This window comes from Corella eumyota, chromosome 1 (genome assembly GCF_963082875.1).
Source record: "Corella eumyota chromosome 1, kaCorEumy4.1, whole genome shotgun sequence".
Taxonomy (NCBI): Eukaryota; Metazoa; Chordata; class Ascidiacea; order Phlebobranchia; family Corellidae; genus Corella; species Corella eumyota.
Genome location: NC_137490.1, coordinates 7,129,929 through 7,146,442, shown reverse-complemented (window position 1 = coordinate 7,146,442; position 16,514 = coordinate 7,129,929). Strand labels below are relative to the sequence as shown.

At 38.1% G+C, this 16,514-nt stretch overlaps 1 protein-coding gene across 1 annotated transcript; it reads left to right on the top strand.

Moving 5' to 3' along the window:
- The first annotated feature begins 1,422 nt into the window (after positions 1–1,422).
- On the top strand, positions 1,423–16,433 carry LOC145755823 (G1/S-specific cyclin-D2-like). Its single transcript, XM_082572066.1, has 6 exons — positions 1,423–1,942; positions 2,562–2,699; positions 2,901–2,978; positions 4,516–4,675; positions 6,450–6,595; positions 14,073–16,433. Exons 1-6 carry the CDS (start codon positions 1,739–1,741, stop codon positions 14,262–14,264), a joined length of 918 nt encoding a protein of 305 aa, XP_082428192.1. The 5' UTR covers positions 1,423–1,738; the 3' UTR covers positions 14,265–16,433.
- The last annotated feature ends 81 nt before the right edge of the window (positions 16,434–16,514 follow it).

Sequence of the window (16,514 nt, the reverse complement as noted above, 5' to 3'; positions counted from 1 at the left end):
TACAACTCCCGGCAAGATGCTGTGCGGGTATTCTTTAAAAGCTTTAGCACCACGTTTGACAACAAAAAATAAGCATTATAGGTTATGTGCAGCGTAGAAATAAGTAATTTGGTTAAAGAATAATTTAGGTGTAAATTATTTTAAACCCACTTTTTTATTTGGTTACTATTTGGGAACTTTATAGAAACTTTAGTACGACGTTCTCAGTAACTTATGCATTTTTTGGTAGTTGCGTCTACAGGCAGCTTCTATTTTGAAGGTGTTTCGTTAGAACACATAAACCTGTAATTAAATGGGGTGCTTACATAGCATGACAGCAAAAAAATGTTAAAAACGCTCATATTGTTTTTTTAAGCATACCTCGGGCGTTATATGCCGTTTATCCGTTTAAGCAAAAATCGCCATTAACAGAATCTTTTATATAATAAATACATAAGAATGTTGTTGTATTAATCGATTATCTTGTCAGGTTTAGTAATTTTTGGTCAATTAACATTTTATGGAAAAAACAATAGAATCAGGTCGCATCGCAAATTAACTTAACAAAGACCCAGCGTGTTGGTAACTGCGTGTTTGCTGTTAATCCCAATTACTGGTATTGTTAGTTTTTGTTCACTACCTCTAATTATGTTTTTATGTCAAATGTCTTTTGTCAGTCAGTGTTTTGCTGTATGTAGTTCTTTATGTAAAAGTAATAATTTAAATATTGCAAACGTACAGGCTGTTAGATAGAGAATAATACTAAATGGAATGTAATAGCATAAATTATATTTTTAAACAATGCCATTTATTATACCATCATGCAGGTGCATTTTGTCATTAAAAATTTATTTCAAATGTAGTCTGACAAAATAAGTGTTTTATTATCACATTAAAATGGTGGCCGCATGGCTTATTTATTAAATTTTTTGATGAAGTTCCCACAATACACTGCGGTATTTTGCAACAGTTTCAAATTGATGTGCTCCAAATACGCGTTATAGCTTAAATAAAACTTAGATAAAAGCTAAATCATGAAACCCAACCGCTTTGGGGATTACTTACACTTTTTTGGCCACCAGTGAATGGCCTAAAAATTTAATTTCCCTTCCTTTTAGCAATTCGTTATCTCTTCCGCTTTGTTGTTCGTGTCAATTGTCACTCCGTTGCTGCGATCTGGTAACACCTTTCGAATTTTAATGTATCGTCGCCATCGATGGTTTTTTCGTAGCCCAGTTTTGCTAAATTTAAACAGTGCAAGCTTGGTAACATCGCTTCGCCCCTTCCGTGTCGAGATAAGACACGTCTAGACACTATTATATGCTCGCATATTTCGTCAAACTGATGTAAACTTGCCACAGGAACATGCCAGCCGTGCATCTCCCAGGCAAATAGCTCTCGAATAAATCTCTTAATTACTGCACCGGGTAATTGCAAAGCATTAAAACGCAAGCTTAACTTTCATGCCTTTTTTTCGCAGGTTAATGTCATTTAGGTCTGTAACCGTACTATGACGTTATAAATCACTTGTTCAAATTAATCAAAGTTTAAAAGGTTTTATTTTGCATTATCCGCCGTTTCCGACTCCCAGCGCATTTTGAGCGAATGGGGATATGATGGAGTCTCAAAAGTCATCCTAGAACAAGTTTAGAAAATTTTAATTCTACAACAAACTTAGCGCGCGTGTTTTTTTGCCCCTTTTTACGTTTGACGGACTTTTATTGAAATCCAACGACTCGAACGTTTACGAAATTTAAACATGAATCTTGCCTGTCCCGAAACCTGTATGCTGGAGCGTGTTATTCGAGCAAAACGAGACCCAGCTTTGCTACAGGACCCACGTGTTTTAAGCAATTTGCTGGAATTGGAAGACAGATATCTCGTATCTACAAGTTATTTCGAATGTGTACAACCCGATGTTCAGCCCTACATGAGAAAAATCGTTTCTACCTGGATGATGCAGGTGCGTTTAAATCATTTATATTTTATGAGCACACGCGGCAATTTATCATGTATACAAGATATGTGATTGTAGTCCAACATTTGCCAGAGTTTCTTTCGATTAATAAATTATTAGGGGTTTTAAAAATAAATATTGATGTCTACTATTTTCGGATTTCGTACTCCTGATTGAACAGGCTTTAATCTTTAGTGTTAATTTGCCAAACATGCCTCAAGTGACTTTGCAAATTTGCGTTTAATGGATTAGGTTCTAACATGTTATGTCAGGTAGGCCGCCTAACAACGTAGCAGAGTCCAAATGCTCTACTTAACCCAGATAAACGCAAACCGTGGTTAATAAGTAACCAATTGAATAATTTCCGGTCTGAAGTAAGCCAGTTAGATCTCTTTAAGCGAAATTCCAAGCCAGATTTCATTCATAAAAATAACTGGAAATAACTTCAAAGAGAGAAAATTAAATAACACAAATACTAATGCCCGTAGATGTCGATTTTAGCATAAAACATTTGCGGTTTCTTGAAAACGGATCTAGTTTCTGACTAATGGGATTTTTTGCGCATATTTGAAATTTACATAAGTTTAGTTTGGTGGTTGTTAAACCGAATTGTTGTGTTTTCCAGGTATGCGACGAGCAGAGATGCGAAGAGGACGTTTTTCCGCTTTCAATGAACTACCTCGACCGGTTTTTGAGCGTGCAACCCATTCGTCGCACCCAACTCCAGTCCCTCAGTTCGGCCTGTATGCTGGTTGCTTCAAAGGTGAGTGACGTCATTGTTTTTAGGTGACGTAATGTTTAAAATGACGTAATAAAAATGAATAGCAGATACAACAAACCGTATAGGAGTGATTTTTTTTGTGTTTTATTGCGTGTTAAAATTGTTTTGGAGTTGCAATTGTTGTAATTAATTACCCTCAAATTACAAAGGCCTGGTGCCTAACCTTAACTTCTTTCTTATCAGGTGAAAGAAACTCTACCTCTCACGACCGAAAAGTTAGTTATTTATACCGATCACTCCGTGCGACAAGAAGAACTTTTGGTGAGAATCGGGTTAATTCTATCGCCGTTTCAACACGCCTGTTAATTTTCTCGATTTTTTGTCTTTCGGTTATCTCGGGACTTCCCTTCGCCTATCTTTCAGTGCTCGCAAAAACTGGGCCAGCTCGAAAATGCTGGTTTGTTTAAGCGCCATTGTTAGTGAAGTATATCGGGGTCGCATCGAGTCTGGCTACATTCCTCGTTCACTTTTGCCCGGTGACGTCACCGCTTGATATAGGCTGAGAAAGGCATTATATAAACGCGCCTCTCGAGGCCGTGCCATCTCTCTTATTATTCGTGTCACGGCTGGATATTTTTCAATCGGCGGACTTCCATTCTTAATCAAAGGCAGAGAAATTCCTTCAAGACTCGCACGGAGGTCTGTCCTAAGCGTGACGTCGTTGTGGTATAAAGGGGGATGCATTTTAGAAAGCGATACAATTTACTTGCTTAAAAAGCTCTTTTTTCACGTATAAACGTTGCAATAAACTTTGTAGTGTTTTTAGAAATAAAGATTCAACTTCGAATTTTTTTTGCCTTGCACGTAACTTATCCTGAATACTAATCGCGAAGCAAGAACCGATACCATCGCTTTCTCGCGGAACGTTTACATTCCTGGCATTTTCTTCGGTATCTCCAAGCGATTTATAACCCGTTTTATGAGCAGCCAGTGGTTTAAAAGGCGGAGCAGTCGCGTAACCAGCAAATGTTTCGGAAATTTCTCGACGCGATTTCGACAAAAGACGCACACACGTAATTCGCCGTGACGTCAATTACTGTTCGGCGACTTTGTTAAAGTTAAACTCTTTCCGATAAGGTTGCCTACGGACGAAATGGGGTGCCGCTTAATCCGTTACAAATAAGCAAAGGGTCGCACATTCCATGTTGCAGGGGATTTAATCTCCAACGGCGGGTAGTGGATGCTGTGTGGTCTGATTAAAAGTTTAGCCGAGAAAAACCTGTGTAGGAACGCGTAGCTAACCGACAGTGCGTTTCGGCTATGTATCGAGTTGCAGGCATGCCCAGTCGAAAGTTAGAAGCTAAAACGAAAGCCCTTGCGATAACTCTGTTTGATGCAAAAGCAGAAGTTCTTTCTGTTGTTTTCGTAATGAAAAATTGAAAAGTTGGCAACTGATTGGTTTCCACGCGATACCGGCTTCTTGCTACGTCACATCAAGGCGACAAATAGCTGAAAAGCTGTTTTCTCGACCGCCGGGCGTCATTTATTGGTGTTCAAATTGCGGGATATTATATTTAGATGTGTTTAAACTCGAGGAAGTCTTTAATTTGGTCTTCGCATAATTAGATCAATTCTATTCGAGTTGGGCGTTGCGTATCGCTGATATTTTATCAAATTAAACCCTGAAATTTTAATTTATTTTGTGCCATCGAATTAACAACTTGTTCTAAAAGGCATGTGTATCCGTTTTGCGATTAAACAACGTATTGTATTTTGTAAACCATTATTTTAAACCTATAAGAATTCTTTGACTAATTTTTTTTTCGAGTCGTGACGTATATTCTGCATTTATTTTTAGCATTTTGAACTTTTGCTTTTAATGCAATTAAAGTGGGACGTATTGGCCATCACCCCAATCGATTTTGTCGACCAGATCCTGTACAACCTGAGGCTGGACGAAGTGACGTCATCGGTAGCTCGAAAGCATGCCAACATTTTAATACATCTTTGTTGTACAGGTAATTAAAAAAGTAAACATTTTTATAGAGTGTTAAACTTAGTTTAAAGCAACTTTAAGGTAATTTGTGGGCTTATAGAAAAATGTATGTTTGTACTTATATTGCATAAGGTAGATTTTCATTTTGCAAATTTTTTCCCCTTTTTTGCCGGATTGCCTCTATTAAAATAACCTAGTTACGTCAGAAATTTCCCCGCTAGTTACGTCAGAAATCCTGACGTTTAGTGTAATTGATAAATAGTGTCATTCGCGCAACAGGGAAGTCACCTTGGCAATTATTCATAGTTGCACAATCCCCAGCGTGCCTGAGCTTGATTATCGTTAATTGTTCATGTGCGTGTGTGCAAATGCATGTATGGCGTATACAGCAAGGGTGGCAGTCTATTTCGGAGCCGCGTTATACACGACTGTTGTTTAATCGGGGCTCGAATTACGGGATATCCTTTTTACGCGGTAAATTAGCGTCTCTACTGCTTAACGCACTAATACGGCTCAGACACGCTACCCGAAAAAAGCCAACAACAGCGTCTTGGAAAATACGCCAACAGTTATCAATATCATGTGTGTTGAAGTGTGGGTTTCGAAGATATTGGCAAAACAGTTGTCTCGCTTCGTGGAACTAATCAAGAGAACTTTTTCCGCGTATAGGGTAACACCAACGACGCTCTTAAAGCATCCTTATATGCAAATATGTGATGATAACTTGTCAAAGTGGCTCTGAGTGCATATTAAGTCGTTCCCAGTGTTTTAATAAACATGCCACATTGTTTAATTTCTTGATAATGATTCACTGCCGTTATTTAATAAAAACCTTGCCTAACTATCTTTATGATGGGCAAACACGTCGGCTAATAAATAACGTTTTTGAGAAATAATTCGCGAAGTTTGTTATTTCTTCTCGGAAGAGTCGAAATTCGAATCCTGGCGTTTCGAGAGCGGAATGCGTGTAGATAAGCATGTTGACATTATTCGAATTCATTGGCAGCTCAGTATACACACAACTTATCAACCAACACAACTACACATGCATTACTTATTTCCCCGGGGCGTGTGCTTTTTGGCAATGTCAAAAATAGCTAGAACCGAAATCTCGGCATGCTCTTTCTACGTGTTCAAATGAAAATTCTTGTGTGCGCTGATATGATAGAAGGCCCCGCGAAACGCTTTTTTTCTTATATAACGAGCTCGTACATTAAACATTTTTGGGTGCCCTAATGAATGCGCGCCCCAAATAGTTTACAAAATGCGATTAGAGATAGAAAATTGATACCCAATTACTAATTCCATTTTAAAAGAAACGATTTCATGTAACAGTAAAAGAAATAGTTATGTTGTATTAAAAGCTGTATAGAGTGAATGCCTTGTTTAAAACAATATTTTTTATAGGTTTAAGTTGCTTTAAAATTTAGAAAAGTGCAGCCTACTTGCGAGATAAATACACTGGTCTTGTTTTCGAATGTTTACCTTTAACTTTGCCATTTCGAAAAGTAAATAAATCCCGCATACCGCCAGTGCAATACTGTTTCCCATCGACCATCTGCTTTTTGATAAATCTGGGGTTATTCATTTTAAGTTTTAGCGTATCGGGCAATAGAAACTAAAAACTTTTTCCGTTGTCTGCTATAAGTAAAAAAAAAAATTCAAAAATTTGATTTTGTTTTATAAAAAACGTTTTATTGAAGTTGGCAGAATTTAATTTAAATATATTCTCGTTTTTATTTAAAAAAATATTAAAGTTATATTTTGCAAAAAACTTTAATGATTTTTTTTTTCAGATCACAAATTTTCGGTTTATACCCCTTCCACGATTGCTGCTGGCAGCGTCGGAGCGGCTGTTTCCGGACTGCCAAACGCACAAATAGTGTTCCCTTCGAAACATCATCTTTTAACAAGACTACATGAAATAACCGCCGTTGACTCGGTAAAAAAATTTTTTTTTTCTTAATCATTCATAAATATTTAACTTCGATTGAATATTTAAGTTAGAGAAAATAGCTTTCGTGTAAGCGTTTTTTCGGATTTCTACTGGTTTAGCCTCATTTTAGTTTTGTTTACAGTTCAGCGTTATTGACCAATCTTTGTTTGTCTAAATCTATTTATAACATCGCTAATGACTTCCATAGAGGTGCTGCGTTTCGGCTTCTTTTTACACAAATCGAGCCACAATAACTTTTAATTGGCTCTTTCAGTTAATTCGAGCCCCGCAATTCGGCTGCTCGAATAAAAGCGGCTGTTTTGGAAGTCGATTTTATGAATGAAATTGAAATTTAATCGTTTTATTTACAAAGAGAAGGAATAAAAAAGTGTCGAATCTCGGTTATATTCTTTAACGCCATTCTCTAACTCGACGAAATAAAAGTTTAATTTTTTTTCGAAATGACGTCATTTATTTTGCAAAACCACGCAATTCGGTAAGGCGAAATGCGAAAAATGAAAAATAGCTCGAAAAAGGTTAAAAGGATTTTAAGGAATTTTATTTGTGTACCGTAACCCCCTCACCCTCAAAAAAACAACATTTTCCAGTACGTTAACTCCACCCACGTAATAAGTTGTGTCCACGTATGCCGTAAGCTAGCTAAGGTGTGCGCGCGATTTAACCCGGGCAAAGAAGCGAGAAGACCGCATGACGTATTTCATTCGTGCGTGGGGCAACGGTCACGGGTCACTGCGCACAAGCGAAAACGCTTTGGCATGTAAATACCTTGACTTGTCAACCGTTTCCTACCTAGGTCATTTATTGACTTTGTCGAAGTGGTCTTTTTGTCGCGAACACCGACCCGACATTTTAGCAGCACCGTAGACTTTATTTGAGCTATTCATTAGGGCGACCTGATTCGCTCGTAATTCCTGCTTTCGTTAACAAGCGCCAGATCAAACGATAACCTCTTTTAAACACCAGGAATCGATCGGGGATGTTTATATACGAGCCACAACTGAAACCGCGCGCGGTGTCATCTGACACGTTGATTTAATTTCTTCCTTACCGGGCCTTTTATGCTCTTGAAAAAATAACGCCTAGTTAACAGAAACAATCGCGACAGGGCCTGATCCGCCGCTGGCGAAACCGCATATATGTGTGACTGTCATGGCGTGTGGTCAGGGTACAGTTAATGATTGTTGCGATAATTCTTAACCAATCTTGAAGGTTGATGGCAGTTAGGTCGTTCGATAAAACAAGGCTTTAGAACACGGGAAACCCCGTAGCCGGTAAGCAAACAAGCGGGATTAGTCACGTTAAAACATTAACACATTCTCGTGGGCGGCCAGAAACAAACATCCGACACTTGGAAGATAAAAACACTCGAGAATGTTTGGAATGTGGGTGGAGTCACGTGACGCGGCCTAAAATCATAATTCGAACGACGTGGTTTGTGTTTAAGTGGAACGATAACCTTTTCCGATTGACATCACTGTTTCGTTTGCGTTTGGCCAGCTTAAAATGCTTCTTTCGATGATAGGCCATGCGCTGTAAGGCACACCGGATGAATTTTTAAGCCAATTTAAATGCTCCGTGCGGTTACATTTCGTGGGACTTAACAGTATACTCTCGCCCAATGGCGATTAGCTCACACAGACGGAAACATAGCTAGCGTTCGTTCAGCGGTAAATGACGTATGCACAGCATCGTTATGTGATTACAGCCCGGGTTATTCAGGTGCGAAGCTGTCTGTAAACGCCGTTCAGCGTGCAGGCCAACTTTTTTCGCACGAATCTGATCGGCTTTGCTTAAGTAAATCTCAAAATTTGGAGGCTCCGTTAGGTTGTTGGATTTGTTTGTTCTCTTAAACGAACGAGCGCCCATGCCAACCGTTCTTTTTGGTCTTTTCAGCTCATTTGTTTGCTTTTTATGTGAGATCCACCTTTATCACATACGCCTATTGTCGTGTGCTTTAGCGCGAAGCAAACGACTATACAGCATGCCCTCAAAATACTCGGGAGTGCCAAAGTTATTGTTTCCCGAACTTATTGTGCAGTTCGCCCATTCTTCCGTCCTCCGCCTTTCTTTGTGAAGATAATATTTTGTGTTGGGACAATGAAAACTTGGATTAGTTTGGCATATTTTTTCGACTAGAATGCCATTAATTTATAGGCGGACAAAATGTTTTCAACACTTCTTTCAACATCTTTTTTGTGATCGAATCACTTTTTATCATTCACACGGAATTTAGAAATCCCGGTTGACAATACAAATGGACGAGAAAACTGGCCTTTAATTACCGGCAAAGGCTTTTAACAGTGTTAATGACGGTGTAAGGTTACTGTTGGCTATTGCTTTTAGGCCTAAAAGCCGGTCGAATAAATAGGAATTACGTAAACCCCGCAACTTTGACAAAATACTAACTTAACGATTAAACAATATAACGCGGACGAAAGAATTGCGGTCACGTGATCGATTTGAACCTATCGGATGTGTTGATGTGCTTAATCAACTCGATTTCACAGTCAATTTCACGTACATGAGAGGAAGAAACGCCGGTATACCAATAATGCAAATTAATTGTCAGTCGATATGTGAACGTTCCATTACCAACGATCAATTATATTCGGTTTATGGTTATATGTGAATAGCTTCTGCCCTCAAGTATGCTATACAGACACACCTACAAACCACCTTTTCTATAATTATAATTTTGTTTTTCATTTTCGAGCTTTGTCTAAATTTTCAAAGCTGGGCCCAGATTACGTCGGTAACGAAATTGTTATTAAAACTAATAATTTTCTCTGTGTTCTGTTATTTTTTCGTCATTTTTGGTCATGAGTGAATGCGAACTCTTTGTGCAAAATCAAGTACGCGTCGAAACAAATTTTTGGTATTGTCAAAATAAGTTTCAAAACAATTCGCGAATTTTGGACTCTACTTTAAACTTACACGATTTCCGAATTTTACGGTTTTGATATTAAGAAGTTTGACCCGTAAAAGCACCGTTACGTCATCTGCTCTTTACCGCTTCCGGGAAAAATGTATAACTTCAGTCGTGTGACGTTTCTTTATCATTTTCAATTGCGGCCCGCCCACGCTCGCAGTGAGTACATAGCTATCTTAACTTCAAGCTTTAATGTGATATAATGCGCATATCAAAGGTTATGACGTGGCTGTCTCGTGAGATATATATTATATTACCTCACTTGTTACAGTTAAGCGGCTCGGTGCTGTATCTTTTCTGTGTTTATTTTTGATTCATTTCGATTTAACAGATAATCGTCGATAATTGCCGCGGTTGACGGTTTTTAAGGCTTTGGCGAGAAGAATTCAAAGAACGCGGTGTTTAATTCGACTATACATCGTTATTATCGTATATACAGCAGCGCTGAAGCAGCTCTATACGTGTGTTTGTGTTTGTTTCAAAATCGGCCTTTTCACATTCTAGGGCTTTTAACAACAATGGCGACCCTAGTGTTTTATCAGCATAAATGCCACTGCCGATATAGGCGTTACGTCATTGTACATTCCACACAGATCTTTTTTATTACAATTGTTGGGTTTTTCAGTTCCGCGGCTCTGATCCCTCAGTTTCTCTTTATTAGAGAATAATCTCTACGATACTTTGGCCCATTTTCATATTTCCTTAATAACACGGCGGATAATACTTGGTATGTGTGTGAACTAAGAGGCGCTGGGTATTAAAGTGTAAGCGTTAGAATCATTGCTTCAGATCCGTTTTCTTTCTAACGAGTGCGCGGCGAAGTCAAGTTGAGTGCTGTCTACGGTCCGGCAACTGAAAAATATTTAAACCACGCTCTTGTCTATACTCGTATGCTTGCTCTTTGTATTTCTTGTAGTTATATTTCTTGTGGGAAAGAGATTTCAGCAAAGCGTCATTGCTGCACCTGTAGCGGTATGGTTTTGTCTGTTCACGTGTTCGTTAGAGATGGATATGCTGGTGTTTTAGGCTTACCAGAGGTCGTAAAGCATTACGCTTCATTTCCTGAGTGTGACTTTATGTTGAACTTACTCTTCATCTCTGGGCACAATTTCCGCTCGATTTCGATTCGTCAAAAAGAACAAACAGCGCCATTATTGGCGAAATTTCCTGCAGTAATAATTAACCGATTGTTGGGGATCTGTTGGTCGCATGTGGTAAAGGGCATAAACTAGTTACATTTAGGAACAAACAAACATGCTTTGCCCTTACCGACCATTCTAAAACGAGAAATCAAAAGAGCAAAGTTGCCGTTGTTGCCTAAACAAGCAAAAAAGTGGGTCAGGCTAGGTTAAGAAAATGTTCCACCACGGTTTAACGAGCATCTCGTTTTCCTCTTACTTTGCTTTCATGAATCCGCTATCAAAATAATTTGGGCCTCTGAGCCCAGGCATCTGTTATGGTGGGTGTGTGTATACACCGTAGTGTAAATAATTGGGAGGTTTCCGATAAGTTTATTTTTGCTTAGAATTACTTCGGGAAAAATGTCTTCCCTTATTTTTAAACCCACCGCTGACGTAAACTTCTATTTTAACACGCGGAACAATATTTATACCCAGCAAATTTAATTACGTCACGGCTAGCGCAATGACGTCACGTCGGATGGAATGACGCTGAATTCTATGCGATAAGTGTACTTGTTATATAATTGTGTTTCCGTTTAATCACGTGCAAATTTTAAAGAGATAAGGTGCCTATATTACTCAACTAATCTTATAAGCTCGTTTACAGATAACTTACGTCATCACTGTTATGTTTTCTTTATTGTTTACATTTTTAACTATGACGTCACACAATTAAGGCAGTCGAACTGGCGTTGCGGGGTGAAAAGGCCAGCGCCTTTTTCAAGGAAGACCTGCAAGTGGCTGAATGTCAAAAATGCGAGGTATTCGCGGGGAGGGATCGAATATCGAAAGACCCAAGTGCGAAGGTTACTCGTTTACTTTAAGCCTTTTCTTTATCGTGTTGGTCCTCTCACGCAGAAAACACGTAATTGAACGAAATTCATCTCGAATTAAACGAATTAAAACCGAGCGATCACAAGTGCTTTAAATCGATCGAATTCTTAGAATGATTTTTCAACCGCTCAACCAAATCTCGAGACGATAAACCACGTCAGTCAAGACACTGTGTAAGGACCAGTCGAATTGCCAGACTGTTCTCTAAGCCTGTACTTTATAGTAGGCTAATTTAATGATCAAGTTGGTATGCATATGTATTGAAATCAAGTTGAATCGCTTTTACTTCCCTTTTCATGTGTTAATGAGCGATGGTATATCGAAATTCATGAACCTGAGCGGCGACGCGCATCCGAAACGCATCATATTTTGAGATTATGAAACGCACGTATTTTGGCCCGAAGCTAGCAACCGCCTATGGTGCACTTTAGCATTTAGCCGTGCGAAGTGAGTTCCTTTTTCGTTAAAGAGATGCCCGTTCGGCTCTTCAAAGTTAGACTCGGTATAACGTGTAAAGCAAGAAATCATACTTTATCCGCCGCTGGCCTATAGCGGATTTTGGCTCAATGTCAGGGGCAGCGACGGTTTGATGTCTTGTCTGTTCGGTCATTTAAGACGAGTCGGATTCTCGCGTGTCTGTAGAACAGACTCCATTGTCATTATTCTCGACAAAAAGCCCGCACATAGCGACGACATAATTAAAGTTCAAACTTTCAGACCGAGGCCGTGAGAAATGCGGTGTGGAGACAATTATGCGATTTCGTGCAGTATCAAAATAAGGCCTCGGATAATACTGGCGAATTTTTTTGGCGATGGTGCTCTGCAGAAGTGCAATCGTATGCGCGACATTCCATTGTTGGCGAGCTTGAAAGCCCTGGTTTGCTGACAACAATTAAACTCTCTTAATTCGACGAGATTTTAACAAGGAAAAGCTCATGTGCCAACATACTTTAGGCTACACATCGATCATTCTTGGTTGAACAAGCATCACTCGCTCGTCCAGTCCTAGCGTTCTTCTTCGGTCTTATTTGACGAGCGCCGTTTTTTGCTCTAATTAGGCCCATTGTGTGAATGCTGCGTCAGCCGCAGGTATTCAAAGCGCCCGAGATCGAGTGCACAGGCACGTGAAGTGGGGCCCGCGAATGAACGTTCACCCTTTGAACGCGCAGTCCAAGAGGAAACACTCTCCTGGAGTGGAATGCTTCGCGGCCAGAGTGCTGTTCCCACTGTTGAGCACCCTCTCTCATCCCGGCTTTGCCGAAGGTTGATACAATAAACCAGCGCACAACAGCAACGCGTGTGTTGTTATTAAACTTTGGTTTTTGTATTAGGTATCGATCAGCCTATAATAATCTCCAATCTTTGATCTCTTAGCCACTCGACGACAATTTCAACATGCCTTGAACTCGCTTAATTAATCATTTTTGTTCGTGTGCGTTGTTTTCTAAGTTGCGCATTCATACTGCTCAATGTGGCGGTCTAGTCACGTCCATATTTCAAAGTCAACACAGCGCCACTCTGGGGTGTTTGGTTTAAAGGGGAATTAACCTCGAGTTTGCGACTTTTCTCAAGTGTTACAGCGTACCTGCTGATTAAATGCCAGAGTCTTAAAATACCGGAGGTTGTAAAAGTCAGCGTTTTATTGGAGAGCTACAGCGCGGTTCAGTTTGTGTATTCGAGCTTTAAACCTGTTTGCTTTTGTGCTCGCTGGAATTTCAATAAAAAGCAAGTTATTTTTACTGACTGATTGATTATTTTTACTGACTCTTGTGTCATAAAATACGAAGGGTTTGAAGGGCTTTTGTATTACTGTAAGATTAAAGTTGCGGTTAGTTCATGTTCGGCGACATTGTCCAAACCAATAATTATTTGCATAAACCACATAATTAAAGAGCTATTATTAGTAAAACGCCGGTTCTATTCATTAAGGTTATTTGCGAATAAAAGGACTAAGCCCGGCGTGTTTCGAATCGCTGTCGAATTTTGCAATTAAAATTTTCCAATTAAAGGATATCAATTACGGTGCTTTATGTCGAGGCCATATTGCGTAACCTGCCGACCATACAAACTAACAAACTAGATTTTCACGAAGCCCTTCGCCCGTGTGTAAGTGCGCTAAGCAAACACGCCGTTCAACTTAACACAAGTTATTGTTTAATCTCTTTACCCACAGTTAAAGTTTGTATCCACAGGCCTTGAGCTTGTTTAAAAACAAATTGTTTTACGGAAAGTTTTTGACTATTTTTGTGATTTTTTTAAATTTTTAATCGGCGTTCGAATAACTGGTATGTTCTTGTTTGCCCGGTAATGTTTTGTATAACTTGTTTTCGCTGAGTGACGTACAAAACCTCTACTACAATTTATCTACCAACATTCATGGTGAAATATCATAGATAAATTTTATAGTGTGGTAACTTTAATTAGATTTTGTTTTCTTGTGTTCAAATGGGTGGGCTAAAAATTAAATTTAACTGAAAATATTGTTATTTCATTTTTTTATAATTTATTCATTTTTTAGGATATTTTGCGGGAATGTTTAGAGCAAGTCGAATCGACGCTGGCCACAAACTATTCACCAAATCACCCAAACAAGCACGCTGACCATGTCGGTGGGGGTCAGCATTGTGGAAACGGGGTCAACTCCGGGGGCCCCACCACCGAATGCCGACAGGAGGACAACACACCCACCGATGTCGACATGGTATTTTAGCCCGAGTCCCAAAATTTTTGAGCCATGGTTTGCTATCTACAGCCTTGGCTTGGGTTAAAACGTCTTTAGCCGACATTTTATGATTTTAAGCCATCGAAATGCTAAAAACAACCTCAATCAAAATGTTACCAACTTTAAAGCCATTGGAACGCAAAAAGCCACAGTGTACATGTATATTGCCATACTTCGAGCCGTTAAAATACCGGATCAGACCGGTATTTCGATTGCCTTTTTCGGGAATTTTTATGATTTTCATCACAAGGAAAAGAAGCAGGCCGCGAAATATTTCCTAATATATTTGTACAAAAAGATCTTACACTTCACTCCAGAGATATATTGAACTTCTTTTTTTACCACTTACTTTTTTTTATTTGTGTGCGTGTTTATATTTGGGTATTCACGTAGATTTCGTTTAAAAGCTTTTATGATTTTGAGCGTTTTCCAGATTAACCCACGTGGCCGCTTAGAATGTATAAGCCACGTTATTTTAAACAAGGGTAAAATACTTATACCAGGTAAATACCTATACCAATCATACAGTTATTTTTGTGATGCTACTGTGCCAAAATTTTTGATAATTTGCCACCATATAGTTTTTTATGCGAACTTTTTGTATATCGACATTGTAATCGGTGCCTTAAAGAACTGCCACGTGCCCTATACTGCCCAATATTTTATACCTTTTTTAAATGAAAATTTCCACTGCCCTATTGACGTTTGCTCGGTCACTGCCCAACTGGACGAGTCGCGTCCGTTTTTTATTCGTATTCGAGATTTTTCATCGTTTATTTTGATAAGCACCAACTCGGCGTAGCTGCCTTTTTTCGCCTTCCGACACTGCCACCTATCGATGACGTCATCCTACCACTTTTGTTTCACATTTTTCGCGAAAAGATTTTATCGTTCGATCGTTTGTTTGAGAAAGGAAATTAATAACCAGATGTTGATGGAAATATAGAAATGATAAAAAATAAGATGAAAGAACGAGCTTGGGTTGCGTAACAAACTTGTGTTGGATTTAGATGTGTTGTTGTTATCATATTTTAGCTGTCTTTTTCTTCTTATTTTTTTACGTCAACGGAGAAATATGCGGGACCGCCGCGCTATCTTTGAAAAGTACATTTTCTGTGTCAAATAACCTCTTTATAAATCATCAACAGTCTATGCTGTATTTTGTACATACCTGTGGCATAATAATAACAGCTCATTGGTATTTTCCAAGATTTCCAAGTATAGCTTTATAATTTACTTTGTATATTTTTCTAACTACCAATTTTCTCTATATAAAAAATAATTTGTATATTATCTTATCTAAACAATAATAGCATGTATAGAAACACTAATGTCTTATTTTTTTTGTCAATTATTTTACTGTACATTCCTATGTTAAAGGACCAAAATGTTAACAAAATATTACTCATCAACTGACATACTTTCATTAAAATGCAGTTTTTTTAATATTTCATGCTTTTAAGTTAATTTGAAATCAAAATTTAGGTCAAGTTAAAATTTGCTGTGATACAAAACCTTTTGCTTTATTAGTATAAGTAACTTGTTTAGCTGCATTAAGCACGATTTGGCATTGCAATGCAATCGTTTGTTTGTTGTTTTGTTTTTCATTCTTAGCTCTGCTTTTGTTTTCACTGCAAAATCCAGTATATATTTTATACTAATATATAAGCCCATATATCGTGTTAAAATATTATAGATTTAAGCGACTGGTTATAAAAATATATATATCTCTAATTGTCGAAATGCTGCTATGTGTATGGTCACATCTTTTTAATTGCTTATGTTATTTCTTTTGTGTGCTTTATTTTAAATCCATAAATAAGTAAATCAACCATTAATTCCGAATTTATGCTGGATAAGTTGCTCTTTATTTACCATAGGCATTAACACTATCATGTACTAAATAGCTAAATCATTATTGTAATTACTGAACCTATATCCTCAAATCTATTAAACTTATTTAATTTAAACCTTTAATTTTTAACAGTTTTTTAAATTGCTCGAAAATTTGCTTTTTAAACATGATTATATACATTACAACCACCTTCGAATCTCTTATAATACCTAATGTTGTTTTCTTCTAATTGTTTGTAGAATATATATGATTGGATTAAACACTTTTTGTTTATTGAACAAGTGTATTTTAATTTGTGAATAGTTGCAAATAAAAATCTTCATTGATAACTTTTTTGTTATGTTATTTAAATGTTTTTGCATAGAATTAAGGTAGTAGATGTA